This window comes from Protomyctophum parallelum, assembly GCF_964188405.1.
Source record: "Protomyctophum parallelum genome assembly, chromosome: 23".
Lineage (NCBI taxonomy): Eukaryota > Metazoa > Chordata > Actinopteri > Myctophiformes > Myctophidae > Protomyctophum > Protomyctophum parallelum.
In genome coordinates this window covers 12,787,966-12,808,743 of record NC_139715.1, presented here as the reverse complement: position 1 = coordinate 12,808,743, position 20,778 = coordinate 12,787,966, and the positions used below count along the sequence as shown (strand labels likewise).

The following is a 20,778-nucleotide window of genomic DNA, read 5'->3' as shown; positions in this document are numbered from 1 at the left end:
GTACCGGAGCTTTCCGACGAAAAGTTCGATGGTCGGAGACAGTATGGACTGCCCTTAAGCCCGCTCTCCTCTCCCCCACCACAGAGACTGAAAACGCCACTACAGAAAGCCCCACTATGCAAGAGAATGGAATGCAAGCTGATATTATAATGACTTGTTTATCTTCGCTTTACGGTACATACATTTATAAACTATTAGAAAGATCTTTGCGGAAGACCACTAAACGGCACCTTTCATGTATCGCGGCCATGGATCAGGGGTAGAGTGGCTGGATGGAAACCGCAAGGTTGCCAGTTCGAACCTGGGCTCCCCCAGAGTTGGTGTCGAAGTGTCCTTGAGCAAGACACTGAACCCCTAATTGCTCCTGATGTGCTGGTTGGTGCATTTCATGGTTTCCGCCGCCATCGGTGTATGAATGTGTGTGTGAATGAATGGGTGAATGTATTGCACAATCTATGTAAAGATTGTGTATATAAATGCACCATTTACCATTTATTTGACCTTTCCAACCCAAAACGCAATCGCGTCTCAGGGGCGACCTACCGATCGTTCCCACCTTGATGAAAATGATGAACGACCTCCTGTTATTTCATCAACCGCTAGATGATGAAATAATTCAATCCAAATGAGAGACTGCAACGAATGACATCATAGGCTTCATTCTCTCCACTGTTTTCTGCCCACGTTTTTCCTTTTCTCTCCTACGTTGTACATACTGTAGGCCTATAGTGTTTTGTATAATTTGTTGATGCCATGTATTGTGTAAAACTAATAATAATAATGTTGAATTGAATACATAATTATGACCACAATGGAAACAAGTGCGAGGACATTTTTGTGTTATCTTTTTAGCCTTAATGTCTGATTGCAACTCGAACTGTTTGCATTTCTGACGAGTAATATAAAGTACTCAATCAATCAAACAAACCTGCGCCATGAGACCGATTTTCTACTACATCCAAATCTTCCCTGACACTACACATTCTCAAACGATTGTCGGCCACCAGATACATCTCAATTCTGGCGGTCCTCGACATGAGTGTGTTTTGAGTTGACGGACGGTGTCTGTGCTCCTGTCAGTCAGACGAGCGTGTGTGAGTGTGAGCCATTGTGAAAGATGTTTCCCGTCACTGTGGCGTGATGGGACTCGCCTCTGCGAGACAGAATCCTTGTATCTCCATCGCTCGGCTTCGAAATGAATGCATTTCACTCGGGTGAGGGGGTGTCTTCAATGTTTTCCAGACCAAGGACCCCCTAGCTGAGATAGGAGATGCAGCGGGTCCCCCCCCCCACTACATATTGTATAACATTGTGATGCAGACTAAACATTTTCATAGATTTCATAGATGGCTTCTTAGACTTGTTTGACACCACTTGTGTTTTGTTGAATTCATGTTAATGTGTATTGTTCAGACATTTAACGCTTCAATATCTGGTAAACCTTGTTCACGCTGCACATTTTTCCCTCTAAACGACCAATCTACAAGCTTGTGAGGTTGTAGATCTGGTATTTTTGGTTAAAGGTCTCCTCAGAATAAGGATGCGAGGGTTCAAGTGGTTAATGTAATAAATATTTGGTATTCTCTGAGGATGCCCTGGGGGTCCCGGACCCCCTGTTGAAGACCCGTGCCCTACAAGAGTGTCATGCAAAACAATAGCAGATTTACAAGTTCACAACGCGTCACAGTGTAAAGCTTGTAGTTCGACTATTTTAGCTATTTCCAATTGTTATTTTATCATGAAAGTGTGTCGTTTTGTTTTTTTAAGTATTTAGCCAATGAAAATGGCTTTACAGGATCTTGAAAATATCAGTTCTGGACATACAAGGTATCCATCCGACATCAACGACTTAATGGCCTTGTGCATTTGCAGGTATGGCGTCCCCGAGGGCAGCGCTCGGCACGTCAACACCCCCAACACTCAGACGCCTTCCCAGAAGTTCCTGGACCGTAAGGTGCGCTGGTCTGAGAGGCTTTTAAAAGTCAGCCCAAAGATTCACGCCCCAACAGCCTTTTCCTGTTTTTTTCTGGGGCATTACGCCCCCTACGACTCCTCCTGGGCCCACATACACAAATGTATAAACACACCGTCCAATGGAAGCTAAATCGAAAATCAATTGCAATTGTAAAGAGAGAACCGTTTAATGCAACTGTTCGGTCAAAGAGTTTTGACGTGCGTGTGTGTGTGTGTGCGTGCGTGCGTGCGGCTGTATACCCAATTATGGATGTTGTGATTTATTGTACCGTATATGTATTCTGGAAGTCACAGGAAGTGATCAATGGGATCATGACCTGGAAGAGTTTGGATTCAGCCGCCTTGTGTCTCTCGATCTTAACCACCCTTACCAGCGATGAGGCATTGTACAGGTAAGGCAAACTTATTATTTTATTTTTGAGTGGTGCAACCGCTCCTATAGACAACTATGTGTGATGTGTGGCTGGGTCCCAGGGTCTGTCCCTGGCTGTGTCTGAGCACAAAAATTGCGTTGTAGCGTTTGTTCACCACCAAGTGTTGGTATGCGGTCAGGTTTTCAGCTGGCTCAGGGAAGAGGACGACCCTGCCTGCATAGTCCACCATAGTATCTGTCTGGGCAGGCATATGCTGTGCCTGTGTGTGCGTGAGTGTATGCGGGTGTATGAGTTTCCCTTTCTAGATTTTGTGAAAAGTAAGTCTCCTGTAGTGTTACCATTCCATCACATCTGTATACTTGTTTATTTTGTATTTTTGGGGGTTAATATACACATTATCAATATAATTCAGTAAAATGAAGTTATTATGGGATTTGGTCTATATGGATCAGTGTCCAAAAGGTGAAAACAGGAATGGAAGATCGCTAAAGTTTTCAATCGAAACGGAAAGACAATTTGATTGCACCACGTAACCGATAGGATGTAATTATTTGTTGACACGGAATAAGGCAGCAGTAATTGACAATAAACGTGCTTACTCTTGCATTAAATTAGACAGCGGAACACTTGCCTATCAGAGATTTGAGAGGATTTATTAGGCAAACACATCGGGCGGTGATTAATTTGGTCCCCAACTTCCCGAGCAGCGTCTGAGGCTCCGAGCTCTCTTTCACCACCAACGCCTCCGTGATTATTGCTCAATTGCACCGGCCGCTACCACCACACAGAGTATCAACAATGCAATTCATGGTGGACAAACCTCTGCCGTTTTCAAGGCAGTCGGGCGATAATCATGGAGTTAGTAGTGAAAGGAGGGCTCGCTCAGCTTGACTAAATTAAGCTAAATGAAGTTGGTGCTCTGCAACACACTACAGTGCTGCCGGGCGCATCAATGACAAGGGAGGATGCATGTGAATCAATGACCGATTATCGTGTGTGTGCAATCATCATGGTTAGAACTTAACCCATATACTGCCTCCTGCTGGACGCAGAGCCAACCGCAGACTGCCGAGCCTATTTCAATTAAAAAATAATTCAATTAAATTAAAATTATGCCAGAAGCAGTTGCTGGTTGGATTCCTTCTGACGGAACGTTCCGCCATCTTGTCATTTAATGTATGGAATTACTGGCGGCGTAAAATGCTGCTAAAATTTGGAAAAATACCTGCTTGGGGATTGTAGGGTTTCTCCTACAATCAGATATTAGGTCATGGTCTGAAAAACATTTTCAGTTTTGGGATTGTTTTGGCTTTAATCCCTCTGATCGACACACAAAACCTCCCAAATATTTTCTATTTGTTGAAAATGACAGAGGGTTGGATATGTTCTTAACCACCTACTGTCTCTGTCGGGTGGAAACCTCATGCTTAAGATTTTCGCAATTTCTCCCCTGTATCAAGCAGCTTGACCGCTCACTGATCACGGTGAGAAGGGAACTGCAAGTTAATCGAAAACTGATTCCCTCCCTACAGGGGCCATATCCACCATTGTGAATGAAACCATGTCTGTCATCTTATCAAGCTTATCAAGAAATGAGCACATTCCAAAAATAGCAACATTGGGAAGTGCCATTTATATGTCTGTCTGTCTGTCTCTCTCACACGCTCACACACGCATACACACACGCAAACGCATACACGTACGCATGCACACACACACACACACACACACACACACACGCACACGCACACGCACACACACACACAAAACATGTGCTGCATGCTTGCAATCATTAATAACAAACAGTTCATCTCTTTCTCTCTTATCGTGTATCGTCATCATATAGTGCAGTTTGATATACTGTAAGACTTTCCACTGCATGTGATGATGGTGTGATCTTGTGGAAACTAAAGTGTTAAGTTCAACGTTCCCTTTTCAGCCTGAAACCACTTGACAACCACAATGCTATAAATTAATGGCTGTGTTGTGAAAAACAGTATTGTGCTAGCACCTGCCGTGCATTGCAGTTTGCACCTGCTGGCTGCAGTGCATCGTGATTTGTAACATTGTGTGGAACATTGAAAAAGCTGCTTTTTTCCAATGTGCGGCACACACACACACACACACACACACACACACACACACACACACACACACACACACACACACACACACACACACACCGCCTAGAGATCAATATACTCATTCACCCAGCAAACATGTTTTTTTTTGTCCCCCGCTCGCTAGAAATACGCACTTCTATTCATTTTGTTCCTGTGTTCGTTCTCTCAACCTATTAGTGGGAGCGGACATCTCCCACATGGATAAAAGAAGAAAAACCTCAAGAACAGTTTTCACTCTTTCAGCAAGCTGTGTGTCCTTGCTCCCTTCAACAAACCTTTATGTTTTCTTCATGTATGTGCTTTGTTGATGATGCCGGGGTGGCTGACCTTCACATGTCGGTAATGTACAGCTGAGGCGAACACGAGGAATGGACGAGGATAAACAGTGTTATTTATGGCTGCTATCGCTATAGGACACATGCCGCTATAGTAGTGTGTATACCTGCGCTCTTATGGAGAGATATTGTTTCTACAACCACTGCATTCCATGCACAGTATACAATATCCTGTGCATCGACCACTTAGGAAAATAGCCGATCTGCAAGCACACACACCATGACGCGCTGTGAGATTGCAGAGTTTTAGCAGTTTTTGGACACACTTTGATTGAATGAGGCTAAGCCTACTGCTTCTCAATGTTAGAAAACGCAACGCAATGGTTTTTGCTATTTTAAAATCCAGCGTCACCGCGTCATCTGGTGGAGGGCTCTCGCCGCCAAAAGTTCATTTTCAAACCGCAAACACCATTAGTTTGAAAGCCGGTTTGGCTCATGAAGTAAAAATGTCCCGTGATTGTCATTGAATCCACCCAAAACATACTTTTTGTAAGCTAGGATCATATCGTTTAGAGAAAGGAGCCGCAAATGACGTGTTTTGGTTTTACCGGACCGAAACGCGAGTGTTATGACCACAAAAAGGACACGGTTGATCACTGTGTAATCAATTGATATTGAAAAAATTAAAGGGGACATGCCACAAAACCTCTAACAGGAAGACCACATTTGGTTCTAAACGTCCTTATCGCCAACGTATGTGTCAAAGTCAGACGTCACTGTCGGAGAGAAACCTTGTATCTCCGCATTACAACGTTACGGTTTGTCCATAAATCAACTTTACTTTCAAAGTGGTTAAGTGTGTCTGTGGTTTTTACATGGTTTTACATTCCCATATCCTATTTAAAGGTATAGGGTAACTGATACGTTTTTTGTTTAAAAGGTTAAACCACTATATGCTGATAGTGTTGGTTTAGTAACAGAGCTCTCCCTGTCTCTCCAGCTCTTTAATAAACTGGTAGGTGACAAACTTTGAGCCAATCAGGAGAGTACCAGCTTAGTTTATAATGTACAGTGTTCCAGTTCCAAATTTGTCTGCTCATTTATTTGTGTCACCACTTACAATTCCACTTGTTTAATCTGTTCTCTTAGTCTCTATAATGATTGGATTCAAATTGGAGACTCCTGTTGCTGAATACAGGTGTCCTCCCCCCATTTCTCCTGAAAAGCAACAGTTTTGGACATACAAGGTTTCCGCCTGAGAGTGATGACAATGGAAGTGATCATTAATTCAAAGCATTTTAGCTAATAATATGCTGCAGGTCACACACACACACACACACACACACACACACACACACACCCATTGAAATAATAATTTATTCAACGCTATAAGCAGGAGCGCAGAGCACCAACGAACTGGCCAGATGTATGGAGAACCGGGATGACTGGAAGCGACGATGGAGGGCTCGTCTGAGGACGACTTGGAGAGATATGCACGAGTAGGCTGAATTAATGATAGTATTTTGATGTGGAAGTGAGCACCGAGCTCTCTTAGCCATCGTGTTACTTTTACAATGCGTGCTCGCGCCTCTGCCACCTGTCTCAACCGCTAGCAGTCAGGTGTGCAAAAGAAGAACCTCCCTAGCCCTGGCCCAGTAAAGAAAAGAACAGACAAACATGCATTTTTCATCACACACAATATTGTTCGGGGCCGTGAGTTGATCTACTTTTTTTTTTCTTCGATGGCCGCTTCACCTCACTGGGAAAATGTGAAATCACGTGTTAGTACGATAGGCCTAATATCAACAACACTCTCGGATACATTTAAACAGTGGTGGAAAAAGTACTCAACATTTGTTAAAGTATCAATACTGCAATATATAACTACTCAAGTTACAAGTAAAAGTCCAGAATTCAAAATGTACTTGAGTAAAAGGACAAAAGTATTGGCATCAAATTGTACTTAATTTCATAGCATATTTTCAACCATATTTTCATAGCGCTGAAGTGGTTAAATGTATGTTTTGCAATAATAATCAAAGTAACTATAGTAACTAAAGTTTTCATTTACATGTAGTGGAGTAAAAGTACAATATTTGGAGAATAAGTGTTAGAAATTGGAAATACTAAAGTCTTTATTCACACACGTTTGCCTCTAAATTTGCCACAGACTCTCTATAGCCCACCACACACCGGTTGCGTTCCCCGCGCGTCGCCGCGCGGCGGACACAGCCGCCTCCATTATTTTCAATGAACCTATCGCACACCGGCTGCGTCCGACACGCGCTGGCGCGCGGTCACGCCTTGCCTGCCGCGCCGATGCACCGCTGTTATATTTTCCAGGCGTTGCCGCGCGGCCTCCACCCGGCTATCCGTGGGCGTGGAATATGGAATAGTCAACAAAACTCCCCAGCCGCGTGGTAGCGCGCCGCGTCCTGTTGGTGTTGCCGTGCAGCTATGGCGCGCGGCAATACTGTGCCGCGGCGGTACGCGCGACGGTCGCAGACGGTGTGTGTCGGGCTTATGATCTACTGTAGGCTTATTGTCCCGCCCTCAATGTCTTCATATATTGTACTTATTGTATATAAAACGCTTTATTCAGGCACATTTCAGCCACCTCTTTTTTAGGAGCACTCTGCGCAACGTCATCAAACAGCGTTACGCGCACCTATGGTAACATTATTCTACAGGCCACATGTTGCTACTGGAATGGAGAGCGAAAAAAAGAAACATTGTTCCAATGTTTCTTTTTTAAGTCAAACAGTGGAGATACATGGCTCCTGTGCGTGTGCGTGCGTGCGTGTGTGTGCATGTGTGTTTGCGTGTGTGCATGCGTGTGAAGGCACTTCATGTGTCTGTTTACATTACAAGACCGGATTTGGGCGCAGCTTCTTGTCAGGCCAGAGCAGCGCCAGTGTCTGCTCAGTGACATGCACAGTGCCACTGTGTGTGTCTGCTTGTCAAAACAAACGACACGATTTGCATACACACCGTAGAGGAGATGGCATTCTGGTGCAAGGGACTGCAATCGGGAGAACGTGTGTGTGTGTGTGTGTGTGTGTGTGTGTGTGTGTGCGCGTGTGTGCGTGTGTGCGTGCGTGCGTGCGTGCGTGTGCGCACATTGAAACACACTATAGGATGCCAGGTTTACAAATTGGCGAAACACCGGGAAAAGAGAGAACACCCCAGAAAGCACATTTACGACCAGGTTCAACCAACGTGTCCTACAAAAGGTCAATTCAAAACAAACAAGAACAAGATTAATAGATTTAAAAAAAGTATGAAGTATAAAAAGAGGGCTAAAAACATGCATTTCGGAGATAAAGGCCAGACTTGGAAGAAATGGGTCTTGAGTAAGCATTCGTGAGGCGACTGAGCAGAATGAATCATGTAAGGGGCAAGTTGTTCCATGCAGAGCCGGGGGCCGGCCATCTGCAGATGGCTGGCCACTGTGACCTTCTGAATCTGGTCTTAAATTAATTATACCTAGTTGAGCCTCTTTTATTCACACGCGTTTGAATCACCCTGTATATGGTTGATTGTTTTTTTTTATTGTTGTATGGTGGTTTATTTTATTTATTTTTCTCTTTTTGCTGATTTTTTTCATATTCTGATATATAGGCATATACACAGTGCGTGCGTGCGTGCGTGCGTGCGTGCGTGCTCTGTTGTAACTACCACCATTAATGTAGTGTGTGCAGATTTAAGATGCATTTGAAACCTCTGTGGACACTGTGTGCTTCAACATGATTGCGAGCTTGCATACAACAAGGCACTGCACACAGATGGAGTATACCAACAGCCTGGTGCTGCTTGGTGGACCTTCCCATGATCAGCTACCGGGAAGAGAGGCGTTGGACCTGGCCTTCTAGCGGTGTGTCCGCCCACAACAGTTCCGCCCGGAACAACAGTGGGTGGATTTTGGGCCCATGGGATCAGCCACGCTACGGAAAACGATATGACAACGGGCGGCAATACAGGAGTGGACTGGGAAATTGTTTCCTCTGGTGGTCCAGCCTGAGACACGCCCGCATACTGGTTGTTGGAGGGGGTTTTGAACTTAGGATGCCTACACTACTTGAGCCCATGGAATGCTGAGTGGCATGACATGCTTGTTGTATCGTGACCGAGGACATAATGCCTTGATTTTGCTGTTAACTTTGCTTGCTGCACCTGAACTATTTATGTCCCTGTATGCAATGTCCTCTGTGTGGACATAAATAAATTAAGTGTGTGTTTGTGTGTGTGTGCGTGTGCGTGCGTGCCAGGCCTGTGGACGACAACCCAGATCTACTTCCTCTCACAGCTCCGCCACCTCTCCTGGGCCTCCCGGATGACCTGGCAGAACTAGTGGTCAAACCGTAAGCTACTGCACCGACACTTCATATATATTTGAATTTGACTGAGGAATTTTCGTTTATTTTCATGTCATATGAAAGCAGGGAATCATAGCTTCACATTTACATATTGGTTGTTCAGTTTGAACCACCAGTTTTGGAGATATGGCTTATAGAGTAATGTCTTGCAGAGAAACGGCGAGTTGAGAAAACAGGCTTGAAATGTTCACTTCTGTGGTCTCTAACATATAGCTACATGTTTAAGCATGTATTTCATATTTGCATGTCGATTTCAGCACTTATTTCAGACATGCTCTAGTATGTGAAGAGTCTGCCTGTGCTAATAACTCATTTTGGAAAAAATAAATCAAAGTTTTTCTCCTCTGGTGAAAAGCTGGAGTTTGCACGATGGCAGGCTCTCAGTCAAATCTGGTCGCATATATAAATAGCTCATGTCATTTAGCCAGATGATCAGTTCAGTTCAGTGTTGTTTTCGTCAGGACTGACGATAACGTAAATGACGACGTCAACGCCCCTTTTTCCAGGACTAAAACGGACTAAAACGAACGACACTCAAATAATTCGGGACAAGACTGACGCTGACGAGCTAATTAGCTCTGTTTGACGCGATGACAATGACGAGACGTGTGTGTGTGTTATCGCTGACAAGACGAGACTAGACGAAAATTTTAGTTGATTGACGAACAAAGTTTTAAATGCATGAAAATGTTCCAATGTCACTGCTCTCGCCGCTATCCTCCTCTACTTTCCTTGTTTGTCACGCCTATCTGCATGCATGCACACACACACACACACACCGTCCCATTTCGACTCCGTGTCCTCTTCAGACAACAATAACACCACCAGACTGGGGGAACCCGCTTAGATCACTTTGCTTGTCCCCGTGGATTGGAAATAGGATTTAAAAGGATATCCGATGATAGCGTGGATTACAGCACAGTTGTGTGCAATTATTCAATAAAGAATTCACATATCACCGCACCTCGTCAAGCCTCCAGTATCGGCTCAATGCGAAACATGTTGCACCTAGCCTAACCTAGCTCTGGTCGATAGCGTAGTTAGGACTCAGGAGTTCTATGGTACTTAATTTGATCCTTTCCCCTCACTCACACCCGCGGAAGTGCAGGCTGTGCACTTGTGCAGCACCTCGTTTTTAACATAAAAATATATGTGAAATTCTACTTTCCTCCTTCTAACACTATGGATCAGAGCTAATGTTATTCCAACTCCCAGTAGCAGTTCAAGTACCCGACCAGATGACATGGTTTCTAACTAAACGGTTATGGCCAAATAAAATGTAAAATCTACTATGGCTGTTACTGTATGTCCACGGAAGAAACACAGAGGTGTTTTCTTATGGTCATGTCACATTTGCTGCACCAATTGAAGGCCGCTCCAAACCCTGTGGAATGCATTCCCCAAAACTCTCAGAGGCATGCCCCCACCATCCAAACCTTTAATATTACTTTCCCCAGCTATTTATTTTTATTTATTTTAGTGTTTTTCCTTTAATAAAGTTGTTTTTGATTTATCATGTCCTCCTTGTAAAGCATTTTTGGGTACTCAGAAAAGCTCTATATAAATTATTAATTTTGAGATATTACTACAAAAACAATGTTTTATTGCTTAAACTTATGTATTCACTATTCATTGATTCACTAGTATACCAAAATCCATTAAAAATGGCTCTCTCACAGTTCTTGGGTCAAATAATGATATGCGATTAAAATGTGATTAATCGAGATTAATTAACTACAAAGCCTCTGATTAATTAGATAAATTCTTTTAATCGAGTCCCAGCTCTAATTAATACCTGTACGCTATAGACATTTTATTTAAAGACATTTTTTTTTTTTTTACAAACTGGACTAAAACCTTTTACTAAAATGACTAAAACTGACTAAAACCCTTAGGAGTTTCCGTCGACTAAAACTATCAAGGATAGAAATGACTAAGACTGACTAAGACTAATTAAGCATTTTTCCAAATGACTAAGACTGACTAAGACTAATTAAGCATTTTTCAAAAAGACTAAGACTGACTAAATCTAAAAAAATGCCTGCCAAAAACAACACTCTTCAGTTCAGCTTTATTTTCGGAATGTTGGACATACAGTATATACATAACAAGCATCATTTTCTTTTTTTTTTCTTTTTGTGTCAGTTGCTTGTGTCCTGTCCAAACACCGAAAAAGGGCTAGGGAGAAGCCACAGGCTTGTCGGGTTCCTACCCCTGGAGGCCATTTGCATATTTAGGTGCACACGTGTTGTAGACTGATGGACATATCTGTCTACCTGCACAGTGCACACATACATGTAGTCCTTACATATACATTCACACACACACACACACACACACACACACACACACACACACACACACACACACACACTCATATATATTATATATATATAAACACATATATACATATGCACATATACACACCTACTTACACACACACACCACAATATACATCGCATCAACACAATAATTCCTGCTGTGTAGAATCAATGCATTCCATTGCCTGTCCGATTGATTCTCCACCTATACCGATACTGTCTGGTAACATCTAAATGCAATGAATGGGCTAAAACCGTGTGGAAAGTAATTAATACGTGAAAATAAATGAGCAGCAGAAGAACCAATGCAAAGACTTGATGGTGGTCCGTCATATTGGGACGGTGATATTCGGGTATTCGGTTTTCGCCCAACTGTTTCCTATATTCTGTATTTTGGTTTCAGCCAAGAATTTCCCTTTCGGTGCATCCCTAATTATTGTCAATGTTATAATGCATTGCATTTTTATAGCACTTTTCCAAGTGCTCAAAGCGCTTTGCAATTGTTGGTTCATTCATACATTGAGAGGTGAAGCGGCGAACAGTCGACGCCAGCGTCCTCACTTCCCACATTCACACACCAATGGTGGCGAGCTCACACCGATCGACTCATTGGAGGCAATGTGGGGTTCAGTGTCTTGCCCAAGGACACTTCCACATGTGGACAGGAGGAGCCGTGATTCGAACCGCCGACCCAGGGATCATTGGACGACCTGCTCTACCTCTATCTAATGTTACTTTAGACATGTTTGGATCTGGACTTGGATTGGAATAATAATGATGTTGTTGTTGTGTATTTTCAGAACAGAAGGCCCAGCATTGCAGCTCACACCAGAGATGATTAGAGCAGAGTTTCCGTGGGATCAGACCAGCCCCAGCAGCAGCCGTCTCAACGCAAACATGACAGCCGGGTGAGACCGCGTCCCCTGACAAATTGAATGGCGTTTTTCCTGTTTCTATGCCAGGACCCCCATAATTATCTGTATTTGGCCGCGGAACCCCATCTGAAAATATGTTGTTCCAGGCACCCCCCAGAAGCAAAGATTTGAGGTAAAAACGTTTGCTCTGAAAGAATATATATTCAAGGATTTGCGCCACATTTTCACGATTTTCCAAAAATAGCAGATGGCTCGTAGCGTGGCACGATAGCCAAAGTATAACCTAATGCTTAAAACACCAGAGGGGGTTCCCGTCCTGAATTTGTTAATTAGGCATGGTATTGTTTTGGTTTCATTATTAGATTTGAAGTAAGATTAGGCAATGATTTGTTACGGAAAAAACTTGCAATTTATATAGTGATTGTAAAGGTATTTAGCTCATTTAGCGAGAGTATGGGGGCCACGCATAAAACATAAATGAAAAAAATCCACAAAACTACAGTAGCATCGTCTGTGTTGACCTATTTCTACCATATAGCACAACTTTCGTTCAACTTGGAACCCTCTGTCACATGGAACTGTGACGGCAAGTATTTCCTACAGTCCAAAAACCCTTTAATATGACAGGGTGACAGTGTTGACGATTTTTCGAAGACAATTCAAGCAGACAAAACAGCATTACAGATCATAGCCCCGCAGACCACCTGGCCCGAATCTTGACAGTTCTTATTGTCAGCGTCTCTAAAAGAGAATTGAATTGTCACATTCTATGTACAGGCATGCTACACATCAATGCTAGTGTTGAACCAGCTGCAAAGAGAATAGTTTAGTGGATATATAGACCTTGCGTTGGGGAATTGACAGCAGCAGGAGCTGTGACTGCTGTGAAGTTAACCCTCCTATGGTTTTGAGCAGATTGGCATTCTAAAATGTCTATTATAGCACCCAAAAACCCTAGTGTGTCTGTCTATTCTGGGCATGTGATAATAGGCCAAACATTTGTTGGAAATAATAGCTGATTTACAAGCTCATGACGTGTCACAGCGAGACGTATAGTCTGTTGGATGGAAACCTAATTATTACTTTTCATGACTCAAATTCGGAATGTAACAAAAGCAGCAAATCTACAAGCTTTTAATGCTTTTAACGCACAACATTTGGATATGGGAGCCTTGGGAGGTTTCTGCCCGACAGGGATGGAGCACTAACCTTTTCGATCCTAGCCTGCATGAGTCTAGTACGGTGGTTCTCAAAGACAGGACTCAGGTCTGTATGAGAGTTGAGAACTAATTCAATGTTAAACTTGTCAACCTTGGTCATACTTTCTTTTTCTTCTTCTTCTTCAAAGCTCAAACTTCTAATTCCATTAAAGTCTCTTGACTCTATCTTGACCTCAGCATAACCATGTGTTGAATTAACCGATTATCTTTTTCTTTCATTTACTCACATGTTAGACAGCCTACAAACGGATCCGACGTGCACATGCTTATTTGTCCTTTTTCTGCTCCAAGTGAGCCAAAATCCAGTGTTTGGAAGGTTTTTTCCCCTCTTCTTCCCTCTTGGTTCCCGTCTTGGTTCCCGTCCAGTCATGTACTTGTGGTATTCATGACATGTACAAATGTTCTTGTACCCGGTTATTTGTTATTGTTTTATTTTGTAGTATTGTATTCTAAAGGCTTCTGGAGGTATTGTTCATGGATTTATTATTTGGCTTTTGTAAATGTACAATGTAGCGTTTAAAGGTGTAATTATGTATTCTGCCGCTTGGCCAGTTCCCACTTGAAAAAGAGACGTGGTCTCAATGTGTTTTTACTGGTTAAATAAAGGTAAAAAAATAAATAATAATTCTTACATCCGTGGACGAAAACAACTCGTCGCCCGTCTACCGCAGCCCTAATAGGCTCTATGAATACAATATTGGGGGAGGCGGGGGGGGGGGGGGGGGGGGCTACACTTCCTGCGTGCCCTGGGGTCTCTTCTTCTACTGTGGTATTTTGCGCATTTGACTGGCACTGGCCTCACGATGCTGCCTAGTGTAACGGGAGGGATTGGGTTCAAGACCTCATGCGTTGCTCTCAGTTCACACACTGTACTGTATAGTAAACATCGTGTTACTTTCTAAGGTATGACCCGACCAGGATGAGGAAGAACGTGATGGCCGAGCTGAGACGCCTCAGGGCCGCGTGCGGGAGCACTACACCGTTGGCGGGAGAGGACTGTGAATAAGGTACTGTACGCTCGCACGCACACACACACACACACACACACAGGTATAAATAAACTACCGTACCTCCCCATCAGCCGGACACGACCACCAATTGACACACACCAACACACACACACACACACACACAGGCAAAAATAAAAAATGCAAAATTGCCTCTCACAGTTGCTTCGCCCACCTTGAGCACGGGGCGTGAAATAAGCCACCTAACACAGTGGTTACACACAATAACCCATTCTGGGCAGGAACCCCTTTTGATGTTTTTTATGTTCTACTTTATTGAAAAGTAGCAGATCTACAAGCTCGTAGCTTGTAGGTCTGCTATTTTTGAAAGATCGTGAAAATGTAGTGCAAATCTTTGAATATATATTCTTCCAGGGCGAGTGTTTTTAACTCAAATCTTTGCTTCTGGGAGGTCCATGGAATAACATATTTTCAGATGGCGGCCAATTACATATAATTTTTGGGGTCCTTGACATGAAATATTGAGAACCACCAACATGAGGTTTTTCAGAAAATTGTCATGATTAGAAGACTTAATTTTGACGTCTGGCCTAAATGGGATAAAGGTCTGTAAATACGCACAGCTGCTTGAGACTCTCTCCCATGCAAAACAATGCATTGACAACCCTCTCACACACCATGCACAAAATCACCTACCGGTATACTTACAAGTTTAGAGACATTGCAGCTGTGTATACCCAGACAATAGGCTCTCAGAAAGAGGAAATGGCAGTGGGACTCTCATACACTACTGTGTTCTATCAAATCTGTCAAATAGCACGTGATAACCGCATGTAGTCTCACCATGGCTGGAACATTATTATTCCGATCCATTCATCGCGATAAATGTTGGATTCTTAAAATGGCACTATTCATTCTTCCGAAAAGCGATTGGGGGACGATTGGTTGTGGCAACACTCCTAATCTCCCAGCGCAGTGTACTGTATATTGGACCAACGGTGAATGCCTGGCCTACTTTTGGAATAATAAAAGTGAGCATGCAACAATTTCATATTATAACGTCAGAAACGGCAGTGCCGTTACTTTGTTTGTCAAACGTCTGCGTCGTGACCGGGACCGCAAAAGACGTCAGTGCTCTCTAAATGCGACTCCTGTGGTGCGTTGTGTTGGCAGAATATTGAACATGCTCCGCTGTGCACGTGAATTGTTAATCAATCTTTTGTTCGGTCTGTGTTTGGCACATATAATTAAATATTTACAACCCGGATCATCATTTATTAATTGGGTCGCAGAACGAATGAAAAAGCAAACAAAAAAAACCCTGCCGTTTAGCTCAGATTTGATTCAGATGTAGGGCTGCAAATATTGATTATTTTCTTTGATTCTTTTTTTTTATTGATTTTGAATAATTTCGCTTTTCTTTAACACAGATCTTCTCTTCTGGGGTTCCCTGGCACAAAACATTTTCAGATGGGGGCCGGCCAGATACGTATAATTTTGGGGGTCCTTATTGGCACAAAAAGGTTTGAGAACTACTGATTTAGAAGGCATTTGTAGAATCGGCCTCAGGGTCTTAATGGATTAACCCCATCCCTCCCTCAGAAGTCATGCTGACAGTGAACTGACTGGGAGGGACTGCAGGGCAGCATGTCTCCACTCTCCCCCCTAGAGGGCGCTCTCCATCTATCCCTGCTGCCAGAGAGTTGGGATAGTTAATACAAGTGTAACAATGCTTAAAGGGATATTTCAGATTTTTTAAACTTAAGTTGTATGAAATACTTGCCATTAATATAGTGGTTGCAACTGTATTAATTGATTGCCAGAGTCCCGTGGTGGGAGTTCTGCTCTGGTTTTGGTGAAATATCAAGTAGTTCCGGTCATTTTGTGGGGGGCACTGGGGGCCACGCAGTAAAGGTAAATTAATCCACAAAACTAACGTAATTTGTATTGTTGACCTATTTCTAAAATATTAGTGCACCTTCCGTTCTTTTTTTACCCCTCTATCACACAGAACCATGTTTTTTGTGTCCATATCACTACGCCCAAAAAATAGTTCCATGTGATGGAGGGGTCAAAGTTGAACGAAAGTCGCGCAAATTTTCTAGAAATATGCCAACAATACAAATGACGTTAGTTTTGTGGATTAATTTACTTTTACTGCGTGGCCCCAGTGCCCCCCACAAAATGACCAGAACTACTTAATATTCACTAAAACCAGAGCAGAACTCCCACCACGGGACTCGGGCAATCAATTAATACAGTTGCAACCACTATATTAATGGCAAGTATTTCATACAACTTAAGTTAAAAAAAATCTGAACTATCCCTTTAAGTGTGTAAGTGTTGAGAGGCAGACCCGCGTTTGACCGGTATTCTTGCACACAGTACTACTTACACTTTGACACTTATTAAATCACCATTGTAGGAAATTTCAGGACTTTTGTTGTTGTTGCCATTTTCAATGTAAACAAAAGTTGCCAATCTACAAGCTCACAACGCGACACACTGCAACACTTTCTGACGCGTTGTAAGCTTGGAGATTGTCTATTAACAAACGACATGACACAGGCATAACTTCAGTACTGAGGCCAATTCTACAGAATGCCTGTATAGACCTTCTCAAAACCTTTCGTGTCAAGGACCCCCTAAATGTTATGTATACATATACATATATATACATGACACCCCCCCCCCCACCTGACACTGTTTTGTGCCAGGGACCCCCAGAAGAGAAGATTTGTGTACAAATTATTCAACATTTTTCAATATTATTATATATATATTTTTGTTGTTGTGTAAAAGTAGTGCTTTTGGACATTCAACGACAGCGACAATTCGTCTTATGAGGACCAGGAAAATTGTTTCTTAAAGGACCACTTCACCACTTTTCAACCTATCTTCATATAATAGGTCCTCACTAATAATCATGAAAAAATGGCGCACATTTTTTTCTACTCGGTCTGTGTCTCATAGGAGGGCTGTGGGCAGTTCAGAAACCGTCTTCCAGTGACGACATCGATGGGGAATACAAGCTAATATAAACTGCAGGCTTTGGAGGACGGTTTCTAAATTGCCCACAGCCCTCCTATGAGACAGACCGAGTAGAAACTAATTGTGCCATTTTATCATGATATCATGATAAAGGACCTGAAAAGTGGTGAAGTGGTCCTTTAAACTCTACCGTACCTGTGGAGACATTCGGTACATAGTAAGACAGCACACACACACATGCGTGGGCACAGCTTTGCGCGGCTGTAGTGATTGTGTGTACGCACGCACACACACACGCGCGCGTTCAGAGAGTGGAGGTCATGGGAGCGGTGAACCCGTGTGGGAGTTGTGAGGCCAGTGGAATGAAAAATGTCAGAAGATATCGGAATGACAGCCCAAGCTGCTCTTAACGAGGACGGGGGGATCTCACCTCCGCTGCAGCTCCCAAATGTCACCGGCGAGGATCGCTTTGTATTATTAACCTTCCATCCGTCTTTGTTTTACTTTTTGTTTTTTTTGCTTTTTGTTTTGGCAGATTTTGACCCCGTTGAGCCGCTTATATACATGGGATCAGATTCAGCGCTGCAGTTGTATGAGCGCACGGCCAGAAGAACCGCGGCTACACACAGGCAGTGGTTCTCAAACCCTTTCATGTCCAAGGGACCGCCACATTGATATGCATTTGGCCGCGGACGGACCCACATCTGTGACGTGTGTGTTGTGTCGCTCATGGGGCAGACGGTTCTCGAGTTTGCGCGGATTGCAGATGTACACAGTACAGAGATTCGGTGCATTTATTGTTAATTAATGATAAAATAAATGATGAGGTGTGTGTGTGTGTGTAAATACATGAATACTGAACGCTCTCTTTCGTGTCACCCATTCACATGCCACATCCAGTGTCACATTGTGTATTAGTATCTCAGCAGAGAACTTTTTAAATTAAATTCTTTGACCGCCAACCCCAAAACCTTCCTTTTGACTTTCAGTATCCTCTGTATGGAATGACTTCAAGTGTGGCACTCAAAATGCCTCTCTTAGTCATCCTACAGTAGGTCGTGCTTAACTTTTTAGCTGCCAGCAGGACGCAGCATAAGCACACGTACAGACTGCACACCCGTCTGCTCTAATGCTGCATCCTCGTTTCCTTTCCGGGTTATTCAGGACGGTGGGGGCCTTTTGTTATGAGCACATCACATCATATAAGCATGTGAAAGCATTACATCAAAACCCCAAAATACAATTGCTCTATATTGCGTGCTTGTGTATACGAACCAAAACAACACATTGACTCACAAAGACAAACCGAGAGACCGAAACAGCCACAGGGTTCAAAGAGGGAGAGAGGGACGCAATTAGAGAATTCCACTTTGCTTTGTTGTCATATCAGCTTATCCTGACTGTCCACAGTAGTAATGGGTCTGGCTAAAGTGGCTGTCTATATTTGGGCTCCGGCTGAAGCCACGTCCAAACCAATATGAGCATGTTTGAGCACCGTTTCAGAAATGATCTCCGTCCACTCCATACCCCCAAATGCCTGAAAACGCATATCGCGCAAGCTGTCTCCTACAAGGTGCAAGTTGAAGGTGAAATCCTCAACATTATTTCTGGTGAAATTCGATCTCTGTGGTGTGGAGGCTTAACCATGGAGGTGAATTTAGTTTATGAAAAATATCAAAAAGATGTTTGGAAACTTTCGCGGCCAAAAATAATTGTTGGGGGCCGGGCTCCTTGGCCCGAAAAGCGTTGAGAACCAATGTTGTAAAGTCAGCAGAAAGATGAGGCTGACTGATTGGTTTAACCCATTCTGACCTGAGATCAGATTTATACGAGGTTTCCACTGGACACACACTGGTCTGATTAAGGTTCCTCTTAAAAGAAATTGCCGAAATGCGTCCGTCATTGTCATTGTTTGTCATTGTTTGCTTTTCATTCATTATTAATAACTAGGGATGTTTTTCCTTTCCGATCCCAATACCACAATTTCTGTGTATCCGATACCGATACCGAATACCTATACCAGAGAATTAATAATACAAGAAAAAATATCTTATTTTGAAGTCCACCGACTGGGAATAGTGTTTATAGCTATCTAGCTATATATCTCGTGTTGTGTTTATAGTAGACTCCTCACTCAAATGTGCACTTGCAGTTATTAGGGCAACTCCAAAGCAAACTCCACATGCCCCAACATTTTATTTACCTGCTATAGTGTCAACCCCTTACCCCTGTGTTGGATCGGTGGTTAGACTGGCATATTTGCCGATACCGATATGACCCGTATTATGACCAAATAAGGGCCGATCCGATACTGATACAGTATCGGGACATTTCTATTAATAACATTTAAAAAAAGTACTCAAAATAGCACATCTGCAAGGCGAAAAGCGACACGTTGTGTGCTTGTAGATCTGCTATTGTCACTAGTTTGGGTCCCCCGGCAAGGCAAACATCTGATTTCTCTTTTGGGTCTTGGAGCTAAAAGGTTTGGGAGCCACTACCTTACATGATTTGCTTTTTGATATCGCTTCTATGACTGGGAGTTTGTGCTCTCATTTCTTCTCATTTTGTTTGACCCCCCCCTGGAAGCCCCTCAAGGACCCCTGGGTTAATTGAACTCTGTGTTGTTTTTTCGTTTTTTTTTTCCTTCCTTCACCGTGTTTTTATTACGTGACAAAAGAAAAAAAAGACACAAATTACGACAAATTTGACAGGTCAGGAATAATTTAAAAGGCACACTTTCAAACATGTCTTTACGCATTTCTCTCAAGAGCAGAGCACCCGGTTCCACCCGGACATGTCAAAAGTTGGCAACATCACGCCCCCACTGCTAGTGATATTTTAATGATCTTAGGACGTAACAACTACAAATAAAGCCTTCTAGCATGGAATTCTCCTCTAAGTGCAGTTTTGCCTTCATGCCGTGTTAATAGGCCTTTTCGGAAATGTCAAGGTTTAGTCAATTATCCCTTTCAGGTGTAATTATCCCTTTCAGGTGTGCGGCACATGGTGTTCCATGTGAGTCATCTATGAGTGAATTGGCCCCGCTGTGACGCTACGTTATCCTGTACTGGTGGTACATGACATTTCAGTCTGTCTACAGATGGAACTGTGTGTGCCACGCAAAATAAGTTATGGAAGTGCAGGCTAGATGAAGACGGATAAAGTGATTCTCAAACTTTTTAAAATGTGTTATTAATTCATGGACCACTATAATAACTCAGAGTTACGGACGTGTGAGGCGCTATGAGCTTGTAGAAGTATAACAATGCTGTGGGGTT

The 20,778-nt window shown here is 43.0% G+C and overlaps 1 protein-coding gene across 1 annotated transcript in view; it reads left to right on the top strand.

Moving 5' to 3' along the window:
- The window catches only part of cfap221 (cilia and flagella associated protein 221), a gene marked incomplete at both ends in the record, with an annotated part of 61,028 nt that extends 46,484 nt beyond the window's left edge, over positions 1-14,544 (top strand). Inside the window, 5 exons of the mRNA XM_083758365.1 lie at positions 1,873-1,954; positions 2,269-2,366; positions 9,015-9,107; positions 12,244-12,351; positions 14,442-14,544. Coding sequence (XP_083614491.1) covers positions 1,873-1,954; positions 2,269-2,366; positions 9,015-9,107; positions 12,244-12,351; positions 14,442-14,544 — 484 coding nt within the window. The remainder of the gene's footprint in view (positions 1-1,872; positions 1,955-2,268; positions 2,367-9,014; positions 9,108-12,243; positions 12,352-14,441) is intronic.
- Positions 14,545-20,778: the final 6,234 nt, after the last annotated feature.